This window comes from Gobius niger, assembly GCF_951799975.1.
Source record: "Gobius niger genome assembly, chromosome: 8".
Taxonomy (NCBI): domain Eukaryota; kingdom Metazoa; phylum Chordata; class Actinopteri; order Gobiiformes; family Gobiidae; genus Gobius; species Gobius niger.
In genome coordinates, this window is record NC_136859.1 from 4,375,093 (window position 1) to 4,402,945 (window position 27,853).

General features: G+C 43.0%; 2 protein-coding genes across 2 annotated transcripts; both read right to left on the reverse strand.

Annotated features, from left to right (window-relative positions):
* Window positions 1–228: 228 nt before the first annotated feature.
* Window positions 229–7,850, reverse strand: LOC306966693 (acyl-coenzyme A thioesterase 1-like; the record flags this gene model as incomplete). The annotated part of the gene is made up of 4 exons (XM_079561506.1): window positions 229–837; window positions 1,268–1,455; window positions 5,781–6,051; window positions 7,668–7,850. The coding sequence occupies 4 exons, from the start codon at window positions 7,848–7,850 to the stop codon at window positions 229–231; spliced, it is 1,251 nt and encodes a 416-aa protein (XP_079417632.1).
* Window positions 7,851–10,561: 2,711 nt separating this feature from the next.
* Window positions 10,562–16,536, reverse strand: LOC306966694 (acyl-coenzyme A thioesterase 1-like; the record flags this gene model as incomplete). The annotated part of the gene is made up of 4 exons (XM_079561507.1): window positions 10,562–11,170; window positions 11,617–11,804; window positions 12,990–13,260; window positions 16,354–16,536. The coding sequence occupies 4 exons, from the start codon at window positions 16,534–16,536 to the stop codon at window positions 10,562–10,564; spliced, it is 1,251 nt and encodes a 416-aa protein (XP_079417633.1).
* Between the last annotated feature and the right edge of the window lie 11,317 nt (window positions 16,537–27,853).

Genomic DNA, 27,853 nt, shown 5'->3' on the forward strand with positions numbered 1-27,853 from the left:
CTACGTCAAAAAACTAAACCCTTTTTTCCGTCGTTCTGCATCTTCTAAAATTTACTTTACGGCACAGAAGCTTCTATCAACTTTGTGCTGAAGTGTGAGAGAAAACAGTTAAACTTACGCAACAAATGCTTTCACGCTGAATCATCACAGTTTAGCATTAGCCTGGTTAGCCTCACAGTTTAGCATTAGCCTGGTTAGCCTCACAGTTTAGCATTAGCCTGGTTAGCCTCACAGTTTAGCATTAGCCTGGTTAGCCTCACACTTGAGGTGCTTCCTGAAAAACTCCTGTATCTTCTTCCACAGTTGCACCTCGGCTCTTGCGTGCGCCGCGGGTTCTCCTCCCCAAAGCACCGCCATGTTTTCAACTCCATGGAACCCAGACACTTCAAACGGTGAGAACGGAGTGTCCAAGATGTGTCCCGCCTGAGGGTACGAAACCGCCTCAAAATTATTCCTCCCGTGACGCTTCATCCGCTCCACCATCTGCTCCATAAACGCCACACTGTCCCAGTTCAGGTCGTCCTCCGAGGCCACGAACAGGAACTGAGCGCTGGCCTTTTCTATGGGCACGACCGAGTCTCGGTGCTCCGCGGACGTCGGGATGGGCAGGGCGTTTTTGACCATATAAAGGCCAGAGGTCAGGGCGATGCATTTGGACAGATCAGGTCTTAGCGCTGGGAGGATCTGCTGTTGTTTGTAGAAGAGCGGCAGTTGAACGTTAGCGTTGCACCCGTTGATCGAGACGACGGCCCCAACGCCTCGCACGAACGCGGCCACAGACAGAGCCACGTCTGCCCCTTTAGAGAGGCCCATGACCCCCACCTCCGCACCGCCCACCTGGAACACAGCACAGAAGGTGACTCCAGGATCACGTGGCCTGAGCCAAACTGTATTGTGTTCTGAGTTTACAATGGCACAAAAACTTTCTCTCACAAGCCCCACAGGTCGAGTTACGAAGTTGGATTTTCATTAAAGCAGAACAAAGTGAGCTGTGCTTAGAGCTCCTCCTGCTGGTCACTTTTGAGAATAGCACTGTTTTAAACCCCCATCACCATCATCACGCAAATCTTCGCAAAATAGTAAATATTCAAACACAAGACAACATTTTCCTGGTATACACAGAAAATTGCTTTGGCAATTTGAATGTTCCGGTGTGAGTCGGGCCCTGGTGTGAGTCGGGTCCCTGGTGTGAGTCGGGTCCTGGTGTGAGTCTGGCCCTGCTCCTGGAGGAGCGTCTACAGAAGAACAGAGCAGTTCAGACTCAGACCTTGCTGTGCTGCAGTAGATACTGCACGGCCGCTTCGTACTGATCCAGATGAAGCCGCTCGCTCTTGTCCAATTTGCGGTTGAAGACCGGGACAGTCATCACCACGAAGCCTTTGTTTGCCAGAAGCCCCGCCCTCTTCTCTGACGGGAAGGTGGAAGGGTTGAGCACCGCGGGAAACGGCCCGGAGCCTGGGACAACAGGACACAAGTTAAAGAGGCCTGTTATTCTCTTCAACACTCGAAACCAGGTGTGAGCTCCAGGACTGAAGGTCAAGGTCAAAGTTTATTGACACTGCTCACAAAAACTTAGGGCATACTCAAAAAACACATCCTGGATGTCAATCAATTCGATTTTTCGGATGAAAATCTTTATTCATAGTGTAGGGCAGGGGTGGCCAACTAGTCAGAGACCAAGAGCCGAAATTTTCAACCTTGATCCCGTGAAGAGCCACAAAGGCACCGACCATTAGCGAGATCCCGGGGCTTTAGTTTATTGTGATTAAATAGAATGTGACCGTTTTATTTAATCCCAATAAACTATAACTTTATGTCTGGCCTTTTTCTCTTTTTTTTTAATAATTGTGTTAGATTGAATGGTTTTACTCCTCACCAAGATGGAAATACATGTATATTAACTGAAATTTTGAGCTTTCTGCTCTGACTGAGACAGCATTAGATTTTTTTTTTTTTTTTTTAATGCTGGGGTGTGTTTGTATGTGGGGCCCTTCCCACTGAGCCCCCTTCTCTGATTCGCCCCTGGCCTGTGCGCTCTGTGCCTGCAGCCTGGTCCCGACTGGACTGTGCAGAGAACGCACTCTAGGCTGCACAAAGTTCATAAACTTTAACCAGGAGCCTCTGGAGGACGTCTGAGAGTCTGTTTTCATCTTGCATCTGTTACAGTTTCTGTCACATGTGCTTTATTAGAGCTCCGCTTTTTTCCATTTCCTAATTTTGATCTTTTTCTGTGAATATGAAGCCAAATTACATCAAATAAAGAGTAGCTGATCAGAAACCTGAAGAGCACAGAAGCTGATCCCAGAGCCACGATCTGCCTGCCTGTTGTTCAACCTACATCCCGCTTTGAGTGAGGCTGTACGGGCACCTTTTACACGCCGCCTCGAAAAGGAGAGAGATTCGGACTCTCATTCATGTGTGTAGAGATGGAAACAGGGTCTGTAGGACTATGGTTGGATTTTTGGTCAAAGACTGTTACAGTTTATGGGAAATATTTACCAATTATTTTGCAAAGAGCCGCATTGTATTAAACATCTCCAATCATGCAAAGAGCCGCACTCTGATTGGCCAAGAGCCGCATGCGGCTCGAGAGCCGCGTGTTGGCCACCCCTGGTGTAGGGCAATGTGTTGAGAACAAAATAACATAAGAATGATAAATGGAAATCAAATTCTCAGCCCCTGGAGGTCTGGATCCAAAATTATAGTCAAAATCAAAGTGACAAATCAGGTCACTGGTTGATCCAAATTCTGTAGAAATTCCTCCAAACGAGTCTGTATCATCCTCAGTCGTGTGTGTGGCCTCCACGTGCCTGAATGCACTCCCTACAACGCCTGGGCACGCTCCTGATGAGACCACGGATGTCCTCCTGAGGGATCTCCTCCCAGACCTGGATTACAGCATCAGTCAGCTCCTGGACAGTCTGTGGTGCGACGTGGCGTTGATGGATGGACCGAGACATGATGTCCCAGATGTGCTCTATTGGATTTAAGTCTGGGGAACGGGCAGGCCAGTCCATAACATCAATACCTTCATCATGCAGGACCTGCTGACAGGGGCGTAGCACCAAATTCTGGGCCCTGGGTACAAACTATCTTGGTGGACCCCCACCCCCCCCATATGAAATTCACTTTTCATATTCTATGTTCTTTGACCACATAACAGTGGTTTGGTGGTTTGACAGTGCAGTTCATTTATATTCTATTATAACTTTATTATATATACCTTAACTAAGTGAAAAAATGGGTTGGCCAAAAAAGTGCAATTTTGACTTGTAATTGCATCTGATTTGGAGTCAGTTACAGAAATGTAATAACCTTTAATCCTGTAATGACATAGATATTTAGATTAGGAATATAGAATATTCTACTTTCATTGGGCCAATTGAAATGGCTAGTTTTAGGTAGAGCATAATGATGATTATCAGACCACATTAAACAGGAGGACTGCACCAGGGACATGGGATATTTGTGCTGAGAATAACACGACTTTAAAATATGCATTACAATGCTATTTTACAAAAAATATTATACTATATGATGTCTCCGTGGGCCACAGGCCTGAACAAAAAACTCAAGGGCTTCAGCCTCATTGAGTCTCACCATATTTGAAGCCTTTAGGCCTACCTTAAAGTGTATTGTCAGTATATTGTTGTTGTAAAAAGTTACGCTGGAATAGCCAAAAGCACGAGCTCCACCGTTTCAGTAGAACGACGTTAACTCGTCTCCAAAGCTGCGCATTTATAATGCATAATTTCAAATGCGCGCGGCTAATTAGCATAATTAATTCGGCGAAAACGGCGTGCGCGACCTGAGGCTTTTGTCACTGTATTGGCCTGATGGCTCAATTATAATAAACATGAGGAAAGAGAAACTTTAGAGGTTAAAACGAGGAGAGAAGGAGCTCTGTCTCTGACTCTGCACCGCCCACTTCTCAGCGCAGGCAGAGGCAGGACTCACCTCACCTCATGTTTAAGTGTCATTTATGACAAGAAAGTTTCCTCTCAGCTCCGCTAGAACAGGCTAGTGTTGAATAAAAGCAGATTAGAGCGAGGTAAGACAAATATCTGTCTTTCCCAGCTCTGTGTCATTACATTACAGAGTCCATCTCATCAAAGTCACTGCAGAGTTGAAGCGCACGGTGCTGAACGCAGGTGTGTGGGCTGAACCATTTGGCACATTTTTAAAGGGGTGTCAGGCCCTGAGATATTATCAATCATTATTGTTTGTGCAAAATTCTGTGTAGCAACCATTGTATTTTAGCCCGGTTGTTCAGTTCTTATAGTATCAATTATGAGGAAACTTAGAAACTACAATACATAACGCTTTTTGCAGCATTTTTGAGGGCCCCACCCTGCTCTGGGCCCTGGGTACTCAGTACCCTTTACCCCCCCAGTCCGACGCCCCTGCCTGCTGACACACTCTTGCCACATGTGGCCTGGCATTATCAGGCATCAGAAGGAACCCAGGGCCCACAGCACCAGCATATGGTCTTACAATAGGTCTGAGGATCTCATCCCGGTCCCCAATGCCAGTCAGGGAACCTCTGGCTCGCACATGGAGGGCTGTGCGGCCCTCCAATGAAATGCCTCCCCAGACCATCACTGACCCACCACCAAACCGGTCATGCTGATGATGTTGCAGCAGCAGAACGTTCTCCAGGGCGTCTCCAGACTCTGTCACGTCTGTCACATGTGCTCAGGGTGAACCTGCTCTCATCCGTGAAGAGCACAGGGCACCATTGGCCAATGTGCCAATCGCTGTGTTCTCGGGCAAATGCCAATGGGGCTGCACGGTGTTGGGCAGTAAGCACCGGCCCAACTTGTGGACGTCGGGCCCTCATACCACCCTCATGGAGTCGGGTTCTGACCGTTTGAGGACCAACATGCACATTTGTGGCCCTCTGGAGGTCATTTTGAAGGGCTCGGGCAGTGCTTCTCCGGTTTCTCCGTGCACAAATGAGCAGATAGCGGTCCTGCTGCTGGGTTGTTGACCTCGGTCGGCCCCCCCAGGTCTCCTGGTGTACTGGCCTGTCTCCTGGTATCTCCTCCATGCTCTGGACACTGCGCTGGGAGACACAGCAAACCTTCTTGCCACAGCACGAATAGACGTGCCATTTTGGATGAGCATCACTCCCTGAGCGACTTCTGTGGGTTGTAGATGCTCCTCATGATGCCTCTAGTGGTGAGAACACTGGACAAATGCAAAAGTGTTCCAAAAATACGGTACAAAGGATGAAGACAGGGAAATGGTCTGTGATCGCCACCTGCAAAACCATTCCTCTTTTGGAGTGATCTTGCTAATTGCCTCTCATTTACACCTGTTGTTTGTTTAATTTCCACAACACCAAGTGAAATTGGTTCACAATAAACGTGGCTTCCTAACTGGACAGTCTGATATCCCTGGAAGTTTTTGTGAGCAGTGTATAAAGCACATTTAACATACAGTTGACACGGCCCAAAGTGCTGTACATGTTTCAGTGAGAGACAAATATATACATATATATATATATATATATATATATATATATGTATATATATATACACACACAGTACAAAATAACAACATGGAATGCTCAACTCAGCTCGTGTTGAAAGCCAACGCATAGAGGCGTGTTTTAAGAGTGAATTAAAACTCTGGAGAGCAGGTGATGTTGTGACGTCACAAGAGAAACATAACTGTTAATAAACAGGTTTGAAGAAATCACTATCTGTTAAAAAGACATTTTCAGTCATTCCTCTCCTGGTTCTATTCAAAAACATTAGACTGAGTAGGACACAGACCTGGGGGAGTGAAGAGGACCCCGGTGAAGCCCCGCCCCGTCACAGTCTGTCTCTGGACTCCGTCTCCCAGAATGCACCTCTCGTTGGTCTCCTTCGCCAGTATCTGCCCGTCCTGCTTGTCGACCACAGAGAAGTGGACCACGTGTGGACTCAGGGCCTGGTTTTTGAAGAATCTTGCATGTGGAACTTCTGGGCTCAGGGACCAGAACAGACCCATGGGCTGGACCCCGCTGTAGGAGCCCCTGAGGGGGGCGTCCCGTGACACGTGGACCTGAGGCAGAGGAGCGTGACAGGACGATAAGAACATTTTGACACATAACCTCATCATTAATCATATTCTCAGCTTTGAAAACATTTCAGTCCAGAGTCAGTGGATGAGCTCAGACTGTGCTTTTAAAACACGTGTGAACACTTTTATCATTAATGTGTGTGAAGCGGCCAGGATTTGCCCTATGCAAAGGTCCGCTCTGGCTGCAGTAATGAGGCGTCTCGGACGCGTGTTTTCCAAAACAAAGAATACTGTATTTCAAAGGTTTATTTGGCAAACCTCACAGCCATCGACAGGGACACAGACTTCAGACTCCATAGACACTAGACACGGTCAAAAAGATGTATGCCCCCATACTGCAACACCTGAGTGCCCCTTCCTCACCCCTTATATAGGGCAGGTCATTATATAAACACACACAGCGCCACACAGTGGCAGGAGGATCAAACATGGCTGAAATGGCTCCAACAGTGTGTCTCATTATTCAAAATGTAAATGTTTAGAAACACAAGGTTTGATGTTTGTAGAAAAATGTCTTTATACTTTATGGATCAGGTCTGTGTCGCCATCTGGTGGCCACGCTGCGCAAAGTGATCTGCTAGAAAATAGCCCCTCAAAATGCGATCATTCATGTGATGCAGGTCAGTTATATTCCAAACATGATTCTATGGACACAGACATTTATATGGTTAGTCTGGTGTTATAAGTGATTGGCCTCAGGTGCTCTGTGGAGCGGGTCAGACTGTTTTTAATGCAGGCTAGCTGATACCATAGAAATGCGCTAGCCTTGCACTAGCCTAGCGCCACGAAACTCTTCAAATATAAGAACTGCATGAATTACAAAAAAAAAAATATCTCCAGAAATCAGCAACACTCTGGATAACTAGGAAATGAGGCCCTATGTCAAAATCCTGAAATATCCCTTTAAGCCACAACAGGACCACATGTTTTAGTTGTAGTTTTACACTTATAATCACTAGTTTTAGTTTCATTCTCTTGATGCTCTTGCATCATACTTTACAGTGGGGATAGGGTTTGCGACAGAGCACTGAGATGGTCCACAGCACTGCTGGCAAAACATTCAGTGGACTGTTGGACCCAAAGTTGAATAGTTTTGGAGGAAAACACAACGTCATGTGTGGAGTAAAAATGGAACAGCACCAACATCAAAACCCTCCCCTCACTGTGGAGTCTGGAGCAGGAGAATCATGTGTGGGGCTGTTTTGTTGCCTCAGGGCCTGGACAACGTGCAATCATCAATAGAAAAATCAATTCATACGTTTATCACGATGTTTCGCAGAAAAGCCTGAGATGTGAATAAGTGAGTACACCCGTGTATTAAATAGCTGACTGACTCTTCTTTTGCAGCAATAACTGCTTTCCTGTCGTTGCAGATTAGACGCTCATTTCACTCAGAAGCTATTTTTTCAAGCAGACACTGTTTAATAATTGATAAGTGATGTTAATAAAGCTCGGACCACATTTCGTGACCAACTTAGGCAGAAATGTAAGAAATTCCACACGGTGTACTCACTTTTTCCTCCACTGTAGCCTAATGCATAATGCCCCTGTAAGGACTGGTCCTGATGAAAGTTGATGGATGAATCTGTGTGCAGTACCTGTCCGCTGTGGTCCGCCCTGAACTCTGCCCAGGAGCTGAAGCTGGAGCCCTTCTCGTCGGTGGCGCTGGCCCTCAGCACCACGTCCTGCTGCGAGCTCAGCCCCGTCACACGGATCTGCAGCGGGTCGTCGAACATGCAGCGAGCGCTGGGCAGGAGGATCAGACGCAGACGTGAGGACATCTCTGTAACACCAAGGAGACGAAGACGATGAAGACGATAAACTGGACCAGCACTGACCACGAGTGTAAGGAGAAACTCTGCAGGTAAAGAGCAGAAAAAACTAAACAATTAAAGAGATACATAATCTGTTTGAAGCTTCTGAGGGACAATAGAGAGCTTCCTGAGCAGCTGCATCACTGTGTGGTGTAGTGACAGAGCTACATGAGAACATAAAAAGTTCACAAAGAAAGACCCAGACATCAAGTCTTTGGATGTTCTGGACAATTCAGTCAAGTTCAGAATGGTTAAAAAAGGCAATAGGCCCAAGTGTTGAAGAGCCGAACCAAATGGTGCGGATCAAAGCTCCAGGTTTATTGCAAAATTTAATGAAAAATAAGTGTCTTTGGTCAAAACATTTGAGGATTATTAAAGTCTCCATTAGTTTATAAAGTCAAATGAAAGCCCTAGTTTAGTCCTTGTTCAGACTTGGCTTTATGTTCATGTAGTTTAGTCAGACGTGATTCATTCTCATTCACATTTAGTCGAGGTCAAGTGTTTTTCAACTTGTACTTGAATATTATTTTCCACACAATACTTTTTACATCTACTTAGTAATAATATTGTATAAGTATAACTGCACTTACTTGTATTGGGCAACAATGGTCGAGCAGGTCGTCTTATGGAAAGGTTGAAGGTTTGGATCCTGGATCCAGCAGGTGCAGATGGTCGTGTCCTTGGACAAGACGCTTTAGGTTCCTCTGTGTGTGACTGCAGGTGAATGCTGCATGCTGGGTAAATTTATATCCTGAGTTGCTCCCAAAGACACATTAAACAGATGACTCTTCCCAACTCCTCCCCATTGACATTATTGACAATAGAAGTTTCCCTCATTAATACGTTTATACGTAACCAGGTTAACTAAAGAGCACTTAATGTCCAAGGCCAGGCTCCACGAATGGATTAGTTATGGAGGAAGGAGGAAGAATGCCCCCTCGGCACAATGAATAATTCAGCGGAACATTTTGCTGTGAAAATATGGACCTGAATTTGGCTCGACTTTACTGGACTGTGATAAATATGTTTATTGTTCGCCAGAAAACAGGTAAAAAGACTGAAAAATTGTGATTCCCATGAGAGGTTTTCTTCCCTCTCGGCTTGGCCACGCCCCCTTGTGTGACGGATTACCATCATGTCATGGTAAAACTGGGGGATTTGGGGAGGATTTTTGTAGGTTTATGATTTATAGTCATTACAGTTTTAGGGAAGAATCCATGAGACTTGTTGGGACACGGTGGCCATTCACCAACTATCCACTACTGCATTGATTTGACCATCCAGGGTTACACGGCCTCATCAGTGAACAAGAATGTTTGAAAATGAGTCTTCATGTTTTTCTGTTCATGAGCTTCAATGAACAGTTTAGGGGAGGCCGGATAGAAGGTTTATGCACAACTGCAGCCTCTGGAGGGTCCTACACCTTGATGTTCGGGAGACTCCAGAGGCACCAGCAGCTTCAAATACCTGTTTGCTTCTTTGTAGCACCTGTTCTCTTAATCTGATGTATTTGTGTGCTCTGAATCAGTTTAAGTTTAAGAAAATTAGGTACCGGCCCTAAAGTTGTTTTTCACGTGTCTAAAGTCCAATGCATTAGCGGCTACATGGAGGTACTGCAGCAACGGCGGAGCAATGGCGGCCTCTAGTGTCGTCGTTTTAAAGCAGAGCAGCCAGCGGCCATTGTTTGGGATTCAATCTGGGTAGTCCTGACCTTTAACCTGGACCAGCATGCTTTGCGCTTGGTGAGATGCAGAATCTGCTTGCTGCTGATTGGTTTAGTTCATTGACCATTTGTGCGCGTTAGGCCCGCCCTGCTCCGTTACCAGACTAACTTCCCTGTGTAGAATGGACAGGGAATAGAAACAAAAAAAATCTGATTACTGTTGTAACTAAACAAAAAGCTTGTGTTTTAAGTATATCAAAATGTATTGATAATGATTGCTAGTACTTATTGCATTTGTTTGTTGCAAAAAAAAAGACCCCAGGAAGAGTAGCCAAAGCAATAAGCTGCTGACATAAACAGTATAACAACCAATGATTATTTGTTACCATCACACAGAGGAAATAAATACAATTGTCTTGTTAATTTATGATTCCATATATTTATTGATACATTTATAAATTTAATTTTTTTCAAAAGTTATTACATTCACAAACTCATTAATTTAAGTTCCTCCTTGAGAACGACATTTTGCTCTTTAGTTCTTTAACGTGCCTGTTATTGGCTTCATTCACATGAACAATCACCTGTAATCACTAAATCAAAATCAGTGCACACAACTGAAAGTAATTCAATACAATCTTCAATAAAACTATTATGTGGGGTTTTGTAAATGGTCATGTAAAGTACATGTAAAGTAAATCTCCATTTTTACACCCTCTTTGGGTTTGGCGTGTTTCAGACACAAAATTGAAGTGAATTGGACGATACTCAATCTGAACTGCTGTGTCTTTGTCGAGCCATGTCTACGTCAAAAAACTAAACCCTTTTTTCCGTCGTTCTGCATCTTCTAAAATTTACTTTGCGGCACAGAAGCTTCGATCAATTTTGCGCTGAAGTGTGAGAGAAAACAGAATGCTTTCACGCTGAATCATCACAGTTTAGCATTAGCCTGGTTAGCCTCACAGTTTAGCATTAGCCTGGTTAGCCTCACAGTTTAGCATTAGCCCGGTTAGCCTCACAGTTTAGCATTAGCCTGGTTAGCCTCACACTTGAGGTGCTTCCTGAAAAACTCCTGTATCTTCTTCCACAGTTGCACCTCGGCTCTTGCGTGCGCCGCGGGTTCTCCTCCCCAAAGCACCGCCATGTTTTCAACTCCATGGAACCCAGACACTTCGAATGGTGAGAACGGAGGGTCCAACATGTGTCCCGCCTGAGGGTACGAAACCGCCTCAAAATTATTCCTCCCGTGACGCTTCATCCGCTCCACCATCTGCTCCATAAACGCCACACTGTCCCAGTTCAGGTCGTCCTCCGAGGCCACGAACAGGAACTGAGCACTGGCCTTTTCTATGGGCACGACCGAGTCTCGGTGCTCTGCGGACGTCGGTATGGGCAGGGCGTTTTTGACCATATAAAGGTCAGAGGTCAGGGCGATGCGTTTGGACAGATCAGGTCTTAGCACTGGGAGGATCTGCTGTTGTTTGTAGAAGAGCGGCAGTTGAGCGGCAGCGTTGCAGCCGTTGATCGAGACGACGGCCCCAACGCCTCGCACTAACGCGGCCACAGACAGAGCCACGTCGGCCCCTTTAGAGAGGCCCATGACCCCCACCTCCGCACCGCCCACCTGGAACACAGCACAGAAGGTTACTCCAGGATCACGTGGCCTTAGCCACACTGTATCGTGTTCTGAGTTTACAATCTCACAAAAATTTCTCTCACAAGCCCCACAGGTCGAGTTACGAAGTTGGATTTTCATCAAAGCAGAACAAAGTGAGCTGTGCTTAGAGCTCCTCCTGCTGGTCACTTTTGAGAATAGCACTGTTTTAAACCCCCACCATCATCATCACTCAAAGCTTCGCAAAATAGCAAATATTCAACACAAGACAACCTTTTCCTGCTATACACGGACAATTGCTTTGGCAATTTGAATGTTCCGGTGTGAGTCGGGTCCCTGGTGTGAGTCGGGCCCTGGTGTGAGTCGGGCCCTGGTGTGAGTCGGGTCCCTGGTGTAAGTCGGGTCCTGCTCCTGGAGGAGCGGCTACAGAAGAACAGAGCAGTTCAGACTCAGACCTTGCTGTGCTGCAGTAGATACTGCACGGCCGCCTCGTACTGATCCAGATGAAGCCGCTCAGTCTGGTCCGGTTTGCAGGTGAAGATCGGGACAGTCATCACCACGAAGCCTTTGTTCGCCAGAAGCCCCGCCCTCTTCTCTGACGGGAAGGTGGGGAGGTCGAGCACCGCGGGAAACGGCCCGGAGCCTGGGACAACAGGACACATGTTAAAGAGGCGTATTATTCTCTTCAACACTCGAAACCAGGTGTGAGCTCCAGGACTGAAGGTCAAGGTCATGGTCAAAGTATATTTATAAAGCACATTTAACATACAGTTGACATGGCCCAACGTGCTGTACATGTTTCAGTGAGACAAATATATACACTGCGTTCCAAGTTATTGCGCAAATTGGATTTTTTTGTCAAAAAGGTAAAAAAAAAAAACAATAATAATGAAACTCATGGATGGTATCGGTCTCGGGGCTCTATGCATCACTGACATTACTCTCAGAGACCTGGGATGATTAGTTTTTAGTCATGTTTTGGGCCAGAGTCATGGTGAGAGAGCTGGTCGCCCCCTGAAAATTACCTTTGAAAAATATGTGGAGTTTCTGACTGACCACTGTCTTCTATGCTACAAAAAGAAGAGTCGTGTTTTCCCTGAAAAAATCCTCTTCATGCATGACAACGCACCATGTCATACTGTACTGGCTGCTATGGGCATAAAAGGAGAAAAACTCATGATGTGGACCCCCTCCTCCCCGGACCTCAACCCTATTGAGAACCTTTGGAGCCTCAACAAAAAAAAACTTCTATGAGGGTGGGAGGCAGTTTTCATCCAAACGGCAGCTCTGGGAGGCTATTTTAACATCCTGCAAAGAAATCCAAGCAGAAACTGTAAAATAATTTGGAACTTGGAACAGTGGATTTTGAGGTTTTTACTACATTTATTTTTGAAAAATTATTATTATTATTGATTGATTTATTATTGATTCTGTTATCACTAGGAATTTTTCCCCCACCACATTTAAAATGATCCTCTACCAGTTAAAGACTTGAAAATTATGCTGACTCTAATTTGAGTTGACAATTTAGAAAATCTTAGAAAAATGTCATTTGCATAATAATTTGGAACACAGTGTATATATATATACACACAGTACAAAATAACAACATGGAATGCTCAACTCAGCTCGTGTTGAAAGCCAACGCATAGAGGCGTGTTTTTAAGAGTGACTTAAAACTCTGGAGAGCAGGTGATGTTGTGACGTCACAAGAGAAACATAACTGTTAATAAACAGGTTTGAAGAAATCACTATCTGTTAAAAAGACATTTTCAGTCATTCCTCTCCTGATTCTATTCAAAAACATTAGACTGAGTAGAACACAGACCTGGGGGAGTGAAGAGGACCCCGGTGAAGCCCTGCCCCGTCACAGTCTGTCTCTGGACTCCGTCTCCCAGAATGCACCTCTCGTTGGTCTCCTTCGCCAGTATCTGCCCGTCCTGCTTGTCGACCACAGAGAAATGGACCACGTGTGGACTCAGAGCCTGGTTTTTGAAGAATTTTCTGTGTGGAACTTCTGGGCTCAGGGACCAGAACAGACCCATGGGCTGGACCCCGCTGTAGGAGCCCCTGAGGGGGGCGTCCCGTGACACGTGGACCTGAGGCAGAGGAGCGTGACAGGACGATAAGAACATTTTGACACATAACCTCATCATTAATCATCTGCACAGCTTTGAAAACATTTCAGTCCAGAGTCAGTGGATGAGCTCAGACTGTGCTTTTAAAACACGTGTGAACACTTTTATCATTAATGTGTGTGAAGCGGCCAGGATTTGCCCTATGCAAAGGTCCGCTCTGGCTGCAGTAATGAGGCGTCTCGGACGCGTGTCTTCCAAAACAAAGAATACTGTATTTCAAAGGTTTATTTGGCAAACCTCACAGCCATCGACAGGGACACAGACTTCAGACTCCATAGACACTGGACACGGTCAAAAAGATGTATGCCCCCATACTGCAACACCTGAGTGCCCCTTCCTCACCCCTTATATAGGGCAGGTCATTATATAAACACACACAGCGCCACACAGTGGCAGGAGGATCAAACATGGCTGAAATGGCTCCAACAGTGTGTCTCATTATTCAAAATGTAAATGTTTAGAAACACAAGGTTTGATGTTTGTAGAAAAATGTCTTTATACTTTATGGATCAGGTCTGTGTCGCCATCTGGTGGCCACAGCCCAGAATGGACTGTATTGAGCTGCACAAATACTATAACTACTGATCAAATACTGCTATAAAAGTAAAAGTCACTCCATTGTATTATTACTTCAGTGAGAGTACTTAAGTATTTGCTCTCCAAAATACTCAAAGTAGAAAGTACATGTCAGTGTCAAAAAATAACTCTTCTTAACCTCTTCTTTCTCATCGTGTCAGTGGCATTGGCAGCACTTCTGCACAGAGTTTGCATGAGGGATAATACACGACGAGGCGTCCATGACCAGAAGTAACTGGACGATGCGGAGCCGTAAACCGGAGTCCCGATATTCTGACAATACACTGCGTTCCAAATTATTATGCAAATTGTATTTTTGTGTCAAAAAGGTAAAAAATAAATAAATAAATAATGAAACTCATGGATGGTATCGGGTCTCGGGGCTCTTTGAATCACTGACATTACTCTCAGAGACCTGGGATGATTAGTTTTCAGGTTAAGCCCAGTTAAGGGAAAAACTACTGAAAAAGGGTGTTCCACATTAATAGTTGAATGCCTTGGTCTAGGTATGAAAACCTTCGATATTTCATGAAAGATTAAGCGTAATCATCGTACTGATAAGAGATTTGTGGATGATTCAGACACACTTGGGTTTGTGCAGATAAAGGCACAATATGGACGGTTTCTGCCAGACAAACACAACAGAACAGATGCCACAAAGCAGCATACAGGTAGTTGAAGCTGCTGGTCCCTCTGGAGACTCCCGAGCATCAAGGTGTAGGACCCTCCAGAGGCTGCAGTTGTGCATAAAACTTCTATCCGGGCCTCCCCTAAACTGTTAATTGAAGCTGATGAACAGAAACGGCTGCAGTGGCTCAGAAATACATGAGGACTCATTTTCAAACAGTCTTGTTCACTGATGAGGCCGTGTAGCCCTGGATGGTCAAAGCAATGGAGTAGTGAATGGTTGGTGAACGGCCACAATGTCCCAACAAGGCTGTGACGTCAGTAAGGAGGGGGCGGAGTCATGTTTTGGGCCAGAGTCATGGTGAGAGAGCTGGTCGGCCCCTTTAGGCCCTTTTAGGCTCCCTGAAGGTGTGAAAATGACCTTTGAAAAATATTTGGAGTTTCTGACTGACCACTGTCTTCTATGCTACAAAAAGAAGAGCCGTGCTTTCCCGAACAAGATCCTCCTCATGCATGACAACGCACCATGTCCCGCTGTAAAGAATACCTCTGCATCACTGGCTGCTATGGGCATAAAAGGAGAGAAGCTCATGATGTGGACCCCCTCCTCCCCTGACTTTAACCCTATTGAGAACCTTTGGAGCCTCAACAAAAAAAAACTTCTATGAGGGTGGGAGGCAGTTTTCATCCAAACAGCAGCTCTGGGAGGCTATTCTAACATCCAAGCAGAAACTGTCCAAAAACTCACAATTTTAATGGATTTAAGAATTTTGAAGCTGCTATCACACAAGGGCTCCTATGGTAAAACATAACTTGACCTGTTGATACTTTTTTGATTGAAATAGCTTTTGATTTCAGTAAGTATGACCTCCTAATGCTACAAATTCAACAAATGACCATTTTTCAGTTAATTACAAGCTTTAAAATGTATTGAAACGATGAGTTGCATAAGAATTTGGAACAGTGGATTTTGAGGTTTTTATTATATTTTTATTATATTTGTATATTTGTCTCAAAACTTCCGATTTGAGTAATAAGCCAATTCTTTAATTCATGGACAGCGAGAATGAACTCAACCAATCTGTTCTAATGATGAATTCTTCCCAAGGTCAACAAAGATGCAATGTACATACATACTGTCGAAATGTCGGTAATGCATTTGGAAAGTTTGTGAAGTTGTTAATGTGTTTATCGCAATAGAAATGTATTTCCCCTCCCACTTGGGCCCCAATCATATCAAGTTACGGACTGAATCGATTGGTCGAGTCCCGCGGAGACAAAGGGGCCGCCCCCGGTATAAAGGAAGGGTGCATGGAACTAGTTGGACAGAAATACGGAAATGTGAGAATTGTGAGAATTGCAAGACTTGAGTTGGAGTTCGAGAGAGTTGAGATTTCTCTTGGAGTTCAGACAGAAGGAGAAGGAGAGACGGCAGGAAGGGAGCGCATGGCGACATCCCCCGCTGAACTCTGACCTCTCTTTGATGGACCGCAAGAATCTTTAAGTTTGAGCCCGTCATTTGACGTGATTTGTAACTATCAGTTACAAATCACCCGTGAGTGCACCCGTGTATTAAATAGCTGACTGACTCTTCTTTTGCAGCAATAACTGCTTTCCTGTCATTGCAGATTAGACGCTCATTTCACTCAGAAGCTATTTTTTCAAGCAGACACTGTTTAATAATTCTTGTGATGTTAATAAAGCTCGGACCACATTTAGTGACCAACTTAGGCAGAAATGTAAGAAATTCCACACGGTGTACTCACTTTTTCCTCCACTGTAGCCTAATGCATAATGCCCCTGTAAGGACTGGTCCTGATGAAAGTTGATGGATGAATCTGTGTGCAGTACCTGTCCGCTGTGGTCCGCCCTGAACTCTGCCCAGGAGCTGAAGCTGGAGCCCTTCTCGTCGGTGGCGCTGGCCCTCAGCACCACGTCCTGCTGCGAGCTCAGCCCCGTCACACGGATCTGCAGCGGGTCGTCGAACATGCAGCGAGCGCTGGGCAGGAGGATCAGACGCAGACGTGAGGACATCTCTGTAACACCAAGGAGACGAAGACGATGAAGACGATAAACTGGATCAGCACTGACCACGAGTGTAAGGAGAAACTCTGCAGGTAAAGAGCAGAAAAAACTAAACAATTAAAGAGATACAGAATCTGTTTGAAGCTTCTGAGGGACAATAGAGAGCTTCCTGAGCAGCTGCATCACTGTGTGGTGTAGTGACAGAGCTACATGAGAACATAAAAAGTTCACAAAGAAAGACCCACACATCAAGTCTTTGGATGTTCTGGACAATTCAGTCAAGTTCAGAATGGTTAAAAAAGGCAGTAGGCCCGAGTGTTGAGGAGCCGAACCAAAAGGTCCGGATCAAAGCTCCAGGTTTATTGCAAAATGTAATGAAAAATAAGTGTCTTTGGTCAAAACATGTGAGGATTAACCTGTGATGAAAGTCACAACAGAACTCCTGCAAAGCCAGTGTCCAGTCTATGGAGCTCAGGAGAATTTGGACATCTGTGTTTGGAGGTAATAGCAAACATTGTCCATAAACTAACACGAGCAAAACATAATACAAAAGAGCCGTGGAACAACTTCATGAGCTGCTGATTCACTACTGGTGAACACATGTATCACACTGTAGTGTTCCAATGCTTTTATGTGAACATTAACCTCAGTGTTTTACTTTTTAGTAAAAGTCTCCATGAGTTTACAAAGTCAAATGAAAGCCCTAGTTTAGTCCTTGTTCAGACCTGGCTTTATGTTCATGTAGTTTAGTCAGAGGTGATTCATTCTCATTCACATTTAGTCGAGGTCAAGTGTTTTTCAACTTGTACTTGAATATTATTTTCCACACAGTACTTTTTAGGTTTTAGGTTTAGTTTAATTTATTTGAGCAACTACATTTACCTGATTTACAAATACACATATACAACCAGTCACAGATGCTCAAAAGGAGTCGGCTGAAGCAAGAAGCTTATGAGCGCCTGCCCCACATTCAACATAATAAACGTTTACCATTTACAGAAATACATGAGGACTGTATCCACAACCAAGAAGAAGTTTGCACATAAAAGCAAAATGAAATTACATGAGTGGAACGCATAGACTCCATAGCTAGCATTTCCTATTAGATACTAAACAAGTAACAAGAAAATAAGAAAATAAGAAAATTCATGTATTCGATTTTCCAAACCCAGGCTCATACAACTGCGTTTAAGATTTACATTTATGCTGTTGCATACATCAAAAATGAGAATTATGAATTATGATCATACAAAACAAGTGAATGTGTTATTTTTTATTAATATTTGAATGTTATTACCATCATTATAATTATTTGTTTTATTATTTATGATGACATCCTAGATATTGCGAATGAATATTATAATATTACAATATTATACTATTATACAGGCATATTTAATATTCTGAGATTAAGTGGGATCTTGTTTACTAGACACTCAGATCCTGATAAAACATTTGTTGCCATTACTATTGCCACTACAATATTTTTATGTACAAGTGTTGGTTGTTTTATTTTTTATTTTTTATTATTATTATTATTATTATTATTTTTTTGCCCTATATAGTGTGGTGCATTAAAAGCCAGGGTGTGGAGTGGGCCAGTTAGGAAAGGGCAGTAGCCCCAGCCAACAAGCCCTCCCCCAGCTGCCCTCACTAGTGGACTGTGTTGTTGAGGTGTTGTATCCAAAGCTGTGAGATGCTTTAAAAGACAAGGTTTTATGAGTCTGCTGGGCAGGGAGGGGCCTCTCAGACCAGCAGAACCACATCTCGCCTACCCTGGTTAACTTCTAAATATATTGAGCAGCAATATCAATGACAACATTTGCAAGGTCTGTTACTTTGTCTCAGTTGTATAATTTCACAGATCTCCAGAAGGAGTAATTCAAGAGAAATTTTGGTTGTCAACCATCAGCGTAGGTCTTAAAGATAATGGCTTTTAGTTCTCTTTTGAAAAGATATACATTTTTAGCACTTTTTAAATTGTCATCTAGATTATTCCATAGGCTCACACCTCTATGTGTAATGGTCTGTTTTTTCAGGGTGGTACGAACGCACAGTACCTTTAGATTGAGTGGTCCTCTCAAATTGTATTTCCCATCTCTGTTATTAAACATTTTTTGGAAATTGCTTGGAAGTAAGTTATGTCTTGCTTTATATACTATTATTAGCGTTTTAAATTTTACGAAATCTTCGAGTTTCAGAATTTGCGATCTAAGGAACAGTGCATTTGTATTGTCCCTGAAACCAGCATGATTCACTATTCTAATGGCTCTTTTTTGAAGCCTATAGACAGTCATCAGCTGGGTCTTGTAGGTGTTACCCCAGACCTCAGTGCAATAGTTCATGTAAGGAAGAACAACTCTTCTTACATCTTCTTACTTCAACATCTCTTTTTACATCTACTTAGTAATAATATTGTATAAGTATAACTTCACTTACTTGTATTGGGCAACAATGGCCGAGCAGGTCGTCTTATGGAAAGGTTGAAGGTTTGGATCCTGGATCCAGCAGGTGCAGATGGTCGTGTCCTTGGACAAGACGCTTCAGGTTTGTCTGTGTGTGACTGCAGGTGAATGCTGCATGCTGGGTAAGTTTATATCCTGAGTTTCTCACAAAGAAATATTAAACAGATGACTCTTCCCAACTCCTCCCCATTGACATTGTTGACCAATCAACAAGAGACGTTTCCTTTATTAAAACTTAAAGGAATAGGCCACCGTTTTTATATACTAAGATATGTTCTTACCTCACTTTAGTCGAGTTAATATATCCCCGTCTGGTCTTTGTCCGTGCGCTCTGTCACGCAAACGGAGCACATACGCAGCCTCTCCCATATGTGACATAGCTCCGAAAAAGCTCACGATAGAAGCTACCAAGCTCTTCCACGTGTTCCCTATTTAAATAAAGTTACGTGAAGTGTTTTCATGCGAAGTATATTTACACAGAAATGTAACGTGTCGATTTTATAAGCAAATAAAAAGGGGGACTATATTGTGAGGCGTAATGATACGAGGAGTAAAACGTCCGCGCAGTAACTCCTAAAGGTTATTGACGGAAGTGAGCGGGGGAAGTCTTTAGGAGTTACTACGCGGACGCTGTGCTCCTCGTATCATTACGCCTCACAATATAGTCCCCCTTTTTATTTGCTTATAAAATCGACACGTTACATTTCTGTGTAAATATACTTCGCATGAAAACACTTCACGTAACTTTATTTAAATAGGGAACACGTGGAAGAGCTTGGTAGCTTCTATCGTGAGCTTTTTCGGAGCTATGTCACATATGGGAGAGGCTGCGTATGTGCTCCGTTTGCGTGACAGAGCGCGCGGACAATGACCAGACGGGGATATATTAACTCGACTAAAGTGAGGTAAGAACATATCTTAGTATATAAAAACGGTGGCCTATTCCTTTAACCAGGTTAACTAATGAGCACTTAATGTCCAAGGCCAGGCTGTACAAGTAGATTAGTTATGGAATTGTCCCAGATACGCCTCCAGATGTTCGGGCTGCGAGACGAGCGTTCAACACTCTCTGTGCGGAGCTCATCAGCAGTGCTTGATTTGTAAATTAGTATTTTAAGGGAACACTTTTGGTCTGATTTGATGGATTGGGGGAACAGGCCAAAACATTTGCCGGAACACTCTCATTAGACACCATTATATTACACACATTTTTTCCCGGATCCTTTACCCTGAAAAAATGTAATTGGGGGAATGCGTTCCCAAACGGGGGATCAAGTTAAGCCCTGCTTATCAGGATACGTTTGAGGATGACCTACCCTGCCACGCTGTCCTCTGAGGCGAACAGAGAGCGCAAGTCCTTCAAAGACCCCAACAAGGCCCAAGCTTTCCTCTCAACCTTCACATGACTTGTAAAGTTGGCCTCATTTTCTAAATGGTGAGAAGAAGAGTGCTTACCACCCCATTATTTCAAAATCGATAATTGGATTGACTGTTACGGAATATGTGGCACAATGCACGCTTTCGAATCTATAGGTGATATAGGGACATTGAGAATGTTTTGGATAGTAGTTCAACCTCTTTTGTTTTGTTTATTTTATGTTTTTTTTTTCTATTTCACATGGTGTTTCACTACTGGAGAAGTATAGTGTGGTCCTAAGCTCTGTTTATAGAATGAACACTTACACCCTAAAATATTGTGTCACAATAAAACAATGGGAATATCTGAGATAAATTGTTGTATTGAGTATGAGATATTTGAACATGACCTCCGTGCCTCCACTAATGTAACCTGTGATTATTATAAACCTGAAGAACTTAAACTAAACGAGGATATTTCATTCTCTTTAATGCACCTAAACATTGTGCCCCGTCTGGGGTGCAGGAAGAAGCCGTCTGGTTACCCAGCAGGTCACCCGGCGGCAGGGCGCCAGTTTGGTTACCAGCTTAGCTTTAACTAAACCTGTCACAACACAGGCCACCTGCATGTGGTGATATTGTCCATCTTCACCTTTTGGAAGATGAACTATTTTTATTTGAGCCATTCTTGCTTGTTTTTATGCTAAGTATCTTTGCCCAGGGAGGTGGGTTATGGACCCCTGTTGAAAAGCATTTTGCTTTTTGGGTGTCCATTTTAACAATGTAGCATTGCTTGATGGGTTATAAGTTGAATTTCCTGATTGTGTGAGCGAAATAGTGAAATAAACTAAACTAAACTGATGGAGGAAGAAGGAAGAATGCCCTCTGGGCACAATTAATAATTCAGCGGAACATTTTGCTGTGAAAATATGGACCTGATTTTGGCTCAACTTTGCTTGAGTGTCATAAATGTTTATTGTTCGACAGAAAACGGCCAAAAAGAGTGAAAAATTGTGAATCAAGGCACTAAGGTTCAATCCAAAAGGACAGAGGCAGCGTGTGTACTGATACTATGCATACATCCATCCACTATGTGGCGCTGTTGCCTAATAGTTACTGCCTGGTGCGGAATAAACGTTGTACTAGAAATGGCATCCTGAGTACGAGTGCAGTCATTACATGGTACAAGGAGTGGGGTTAAGAAAATGTACTGAAATGAACAACATTCGACCACCAGAAACCAAAACTGGAAATCCTTCAGGCAGAGTTTTGAGCTGTATTTGTTGGCAGCTGGCTTCGATGGCGCGGATAAAAAGCACAAAGTAGCATTGTTGCTAATGGTTGCGGGCCGCGGAGCACTGGATATGTTCCACACATTTCAATTCGACAATGAAGATTGTCGATGTTTGGATGATGATGATGATGTTTGGCAAGATTTTAGGACTACTGCACGCCACGAAGAAATGAAACCTATGAACGGTACGTGTTCAGAAACAGGATGCAAAAGGACAACGAGTCCATAGAGCAGTATGTAACAGATCTACGTCTCAAAAGTCAGTCCTGTAATTTTGGCCCCCTCTGTGACTCAATGATACGTGACCAAATTGTGATCGGAGTACAAGACAAGAGGGTGAGGATGCTATTGCTAAAAGAAACGGATCTTACGGTGGAAAAAGCCATACGCATCTGTCAAGCATCCGAGAGCACCAAGTTACAGCTAAAGACTTTTGACAATGACGGTGACCAGCGGCTGTGGACGCCATAAAGAAAGGAGAGACAGAGAAGAGGCGTTTCAGAGACACTAAAGACAAAAAGAGAGACAAAAGGGACTGTGAAAGATGCGGGAATAAGCATGGTCCAAAGCAATGCCCAGCATATGGAAAAGACTGCAGGAAATGTGGTGGCAGAAACCACTTTGCAAAGTGCTGTTACGCAAAGAGAAAAGTCCACATGGTGAGACAGGACAAGTCAGCGAGCAGCAGCGACGAGGAAGAACCGCTGTATCTGGATGCAGTTACACTAACGGACCTGGACGGTACTGAGGATGAATGGATTGCGCATTGAAATATTTCAACAAACTGAGTCCAAAACCGCAAGTGAGACCAAAGAAACTGAACTTGAGAGCATACAACAACCAGCCTATTCCCCACAAAGGAGTGTTTCGAGCGACTATCAAAGGAGACGGTCGTTTCTGCAATGCTCTGTTTGTCCTTGTGGAGGAGGATAGACAACCAATGCAGAACCAGTGATACATGCAGCAAGAAAAGTGCCCGTAGCACTCAAAGACAGACTAAGGAAGGAGTTACAAACACTCATTGATAAAGGAATTATCCGAAAAGTTGAGGAACCGACAGACTGGGTCAATTCTCTCGTTATTGTGGAAAAGAAAAACGGAGATCTGAGATTGTGCATAGACCCAAGAGATTTGAATAAGTGGATCAAGAGAGAACATTTCAAGTTGCCTACGAAGACAGACATTACATGTGCATTGGCAGGTGCACGTTACTTTTCCTTTGCCTTTTGGAATTGCCTCCGCACCTGAAGTTTTTCACCGGACTGTACAACAAATATTCGATGGTGTGGAAGCAGTTGGAGTATTCCTGGATGATGTGGTCATATGGGGAACCACACAAGCTGAGCATGACAAGCGCTTAGCAAAAGTAATGGAAAAAGCAAAGCAAGCAGGGCTGAAACTGAATAAACAAAAATGTCAGTTTGGGGTGCGTGAAATAACTTACCTGGGAGACAAGCTGTCTGCTGCAGGGATACAGCCGGATCCCGAAAAGGTGAGAGCAATCATACACAAAACAAAGCAGACTTGCAGCGAGCCTTAGGCTTAATCAACATAGTAGGCCGTTTCATTCCGAACCTGTCGGCTAACACAAAAGCACTACGTAGCCTGCTGGAAAACGCCAAAGAATGGCAGTGGAGCCACGAGCACAACACTGAATGGGAGATGCTAAAGAGCAGCCTTGTAAGAGAGCCAGTGCTGAAATTTTATGATCCTGCTCCTCCAACCAAAGTTTCCACAGACGCTTCTAAGGATGGGTTAGGAGCGGTGTTGCTTCAGCAGCATGAGGACACATGGTTTCCAATTGCGCATGCCTCTCGCACTATAACAGCAGCAGAGAGAAACTACGCACAAATAGAAAAAGAGACTCAGGGAGCAGTATTTGGATGCGAAAAGTTTCATGAGTACATTTATGGACAAGAGGTAGTGCTAGAGACGGATCACAAACCGCTGATCGCAATCTCCACAAAACCTCTGGGAGAAGAACCACCACGCATTCAGCGCCTGCTGCTCCGCCTTCAAAAATACAGTCTCACATTTGAGTTTACACCTGGGAAACACCTCGTTGTGGCAGATGCTCTCAGCCGAGCTTCTCTGGACTGTAAAGAGCCAAGCAGCACTGAACATGATGTGCAAGTGCATGTGGATGCCATGAGAAAGCACATGCCTGTGTCGGAAGACAAATGGAAACTAATCGCAGGAGCTACATCAAATGACACAACGCTGCGAGATGTGATAAACAAGATCAGTTTACCAGGAGAACAAAACCTGAGCCACTGTAAATGACCGTAATAATATTTCCCCCATTTTGTAAATTGCTTCTAAGGTGTTATTTTGTTGCATTATAATTCATATGCTTTTACTTTGAAGGAGCTTAGAGAAGGCTCAGCGTGCGGATGTAACTATGGTAACCAGAGGGAAGTCCTGCTGCTAACGTTATAGGCGGAGAAAGGTGCGCGTCCTGTAAAAAGATGGACAAAAGATTTATTTAAGATTTATTGGTCTATTACTTACAATTCGCTAGCACCCGGTTGATGAGGGAACAAGGTTGGTAGTAGGGTTTTGTTATGACATTTTATATTTTAATCGTTTTTGCGGAGTTTATATTTATAACTGTTGCGTAACGGTAACTTTTACCCACTAGAGGGTGCCAACGCTCTTCGGTTAAAGCCATAAGTAACGTAATGTATAGTAAAAAGGCAATGATAATTCTTTCACGGTACAGATATAAGGTTAAAGGACCAGGTTTGAATGTTTAATAATTATACATAGAATTTACATAATTATAGCACTCAAAATAGAGATTGTCACATGGTTAAAAAGGTTTAAGGTAAATTACATGCTGTATGAGTTACTGATTGTATTGTTTTCTGTTTGTATTGTAGCTCTTACGGTGTGTTCACATGCAAGGCAAGGCTAAATAAAAAACAATGTGAACCATCAGTTTGAGAGACCATCTTTTCGACCGCGGCAGCTACAGCCACCCATACCAAAACTTCAAAGAGGAGCTGTCCTTAGTGGAGGGAGTTCTGAAAGGAAAAAGGATTGTCATCCCCATGTCAATGCGCTCACAAATGTTGCATCTCACACACGAAGGACATTTAGGCATTGAAAAGTGCAAAAGACGTGCAAGAGCTTTACTGTATTGGCCACAAATGAACCAGGACATTGACAGTTACATCCAACACTGTGAGACGTGTCAACAACACAGATACCAACAACAAAAGGAGCCACTTCTCGCTCACAGCAGACCCAACGAGCTTTGGAGAAAGGTTAGAGCAGATTTGTTTCACCTGGCAGGGAAAGATTACCTTGTTATGGTGGACTACTTTTCAAACTAGTTGCTTTTCTCACAGATACTACTGCAAAACAAGTGATCAAGCACTGCAAAGCCATTTTTGCAAGACACGGAAGAGTTCAAGGACTTTGCTGACAACTATGGGTTCAACCACGTAACATCTAGCCCACTGTTTCCACAGTCAAATGGCTTGGCAGAAAAGGTAGTGCAGATTGTGAAAAGACAGCGGAAACACACAATGACATTTACCTAGCATTGCTTAACTATCGGACTTCTCCACTGGAGTGTGGAAAATCTCCAGCTGAACTTCTGATGAATAGAGAACTGAGAACCCGTCTACCTTCAGCTTCACACTTGCTGGAAAAGGAGAAAGAACATCGTACAAACCAAGCCGAACAAAACCAGGCTTACAACAAAACTGCTAAACCGTTAAGCCCACTATCACAAGAGGACGTGGTACGTGTCGGATGTGATGGGAGATGGGGACCTGTTGCAAAGATTATCAGAGAGACGGCACCCAGGTCCTATGAAGTCATCACTGAGTACGGCAGCACACTGAGAAGGAATCGACGCCACCAACTAAAAGTACCTAAAACATCTTTCGTGGAGATCGAGAACAGACAAGATGGACCACCAGTCTAAAGCGTCCAACTTCCACACAAGGTACTAGTGACATTGCGCATGCTCCAAGTGACACCACCAATGCGACGCCTGAAAGTGCAGTCCAGGAAAGACCACGCAGAAACATTGTGAAACCTAAAAGACTTATTGAAGAATCTTGAGCGAGCTATAAAAAACCAAAAAAAGAAGTGCCTTATGCCTGTTTTATTGACATGCTATTGACTAGTCATGTGAGCCGATGTTTGCTATGGTACTGTTATATACAGATATATATATTTTAAAATATATATATATAAATTTGATTTGTCTATATTGTTATGACACATTTACTTAAAAAAAGGGAGATGTATTGCTACTATGCATCCATCCATCCACTATGTGGCGCTGTTGCCTAATAGTTACTGCCTGGTGTGGAATAAACGTTGTACTAGAAATGGCATCCTGAGAACGAGTGCAGTCATTACAACGTGTTCCTTTAACACAGTTTTTATCTTTCCGTGTCTTGTTTTATACTTTAGTTCATTGTTTCATTCACAGCTTCAGTTAACACACAGTTGCACACGTTCAGCTTCAGTGAGTTCACATTTTGTGCACAGAGCAAGGTTCATTTGCTCCTTGTTTACACAGCTTGAGTTACATTTCCAGAAGCAACCTTATAAAAGTGACAAAGTCGGGGTGTGTCTGATTAGTTAGGCCAACTATGTGATTTTTCCTCATTTTAAAAGTTCCAATATATACTTTCACATGCCACTAGAGGGCACTGCAGGCTAATCGAGCAGCAGAAAGAAAGTTTGGAGTGAGCAAGACAGCGGAGGTTTTTTTTTATTTATTTATTTATTTATTTTTATTTACAGAAAACTCTCGTTGGGAGATAAAAGATGCTGAACATATACAATTAAAATAAAACATTTCTATAAAAAAGTAGAAAACAAAAATTAAAATAGATCAAATAAATTAAGCGAAGGGACTTCAGTCCATTAGGCATGTCAAGGCAATTTACATACATACATTTTCCTCAATCTTGTAGGACAGAGTCACATGGAAGCGTCACAAATTAAAACGACAAATATTCTGAGACATCTTCACATAGAGAGTAAATGTTATCGCTTGAGTCTTTCAGAATATTCAAGGAAGCAAAGAACTCCCTCAATTCTATTTTAAAAACCAATAGGGACGGATTCTTGTTTTGCCATTTACTTTTATGTATGTGGTATTTACCCATAATTGTTATGATATTGTAAATTCTAAAAAGTTCCTTCGGCAGGTTGTCATTTCCAAAAAGAATTTGTCCTAACTTTAATTGTGTAATTTTCTTCATTTTTGTTTTCAGCCAATTCATGACGTCTTGCCAGAAACTTTTTATCACTGGACAAAAGAAAAACAAATGTTCAATAGTTTCATCTTCCTGGGAACAGAACACACATGGCTCCACCTCAAAACCAAACCTCTTTTTCAGCATTGCAGCTGCTGGATAATATCCATTTATAATTTTGAATTGCATTTCTTTGGATTTAGGAGGAATTGGCCATTTCATGAATTTGATGTATTTATTTGTTGTTTTGTCATCATAGTGTCTTGTTTTTGCATTTTGGTCAAAATCATGAAATAGTTTATATTTGAGCATTTTACTAATATAATTATTGTTACACTTTTTACTATTTAAAGGAGTCTGGTTTATTTGCAATTTAGGCAAATTTATTTGACTTTTAGAATAATGTAAATAGTTTTGTATCATATTTAATAAGGCTATTGGTATTGCTTTACACACCTTATTATACTCTCTTATTGAACTTTGTATATTGAATTTTGTTTTAAAATCCTTAAATCTAAAAAAATTACCTTGTTCATCTAATAAATCTGTGATAAAACATTATTCCTTTTTCAAACCAACTTCTGAAAAAAAGCGTTTTTCTACTTATTGTTATCACTCTGTTGTTCCACAAGGTGGAGCCATGTGGTGTAAAATTATGAGCAAATACCATCTTCCAGTAATGCAGAACTTGCTTATGATAATCAGACAGTTTTACTGGCAATTTGGATACCTCGAAATCACACTTCAAAAGAAATTCTAAACCTCCCACTTAAGCAAAAATACTTTTGGGAATATGGAACCATATAGAATCAGGTTTATCTAAAAAGGCTTTTATCCAGTTTACTCTAAAAACTCCAACCATAGATTCAAAATCAATTGTTTTTAAGCCACCTTTGTTATAATCCTTTACAAGTTGTGATTTTTTAAGTAATACGTTTTATTACGCCATATGAATTGGTAAATTATAGTATTTGCTTTTCTTA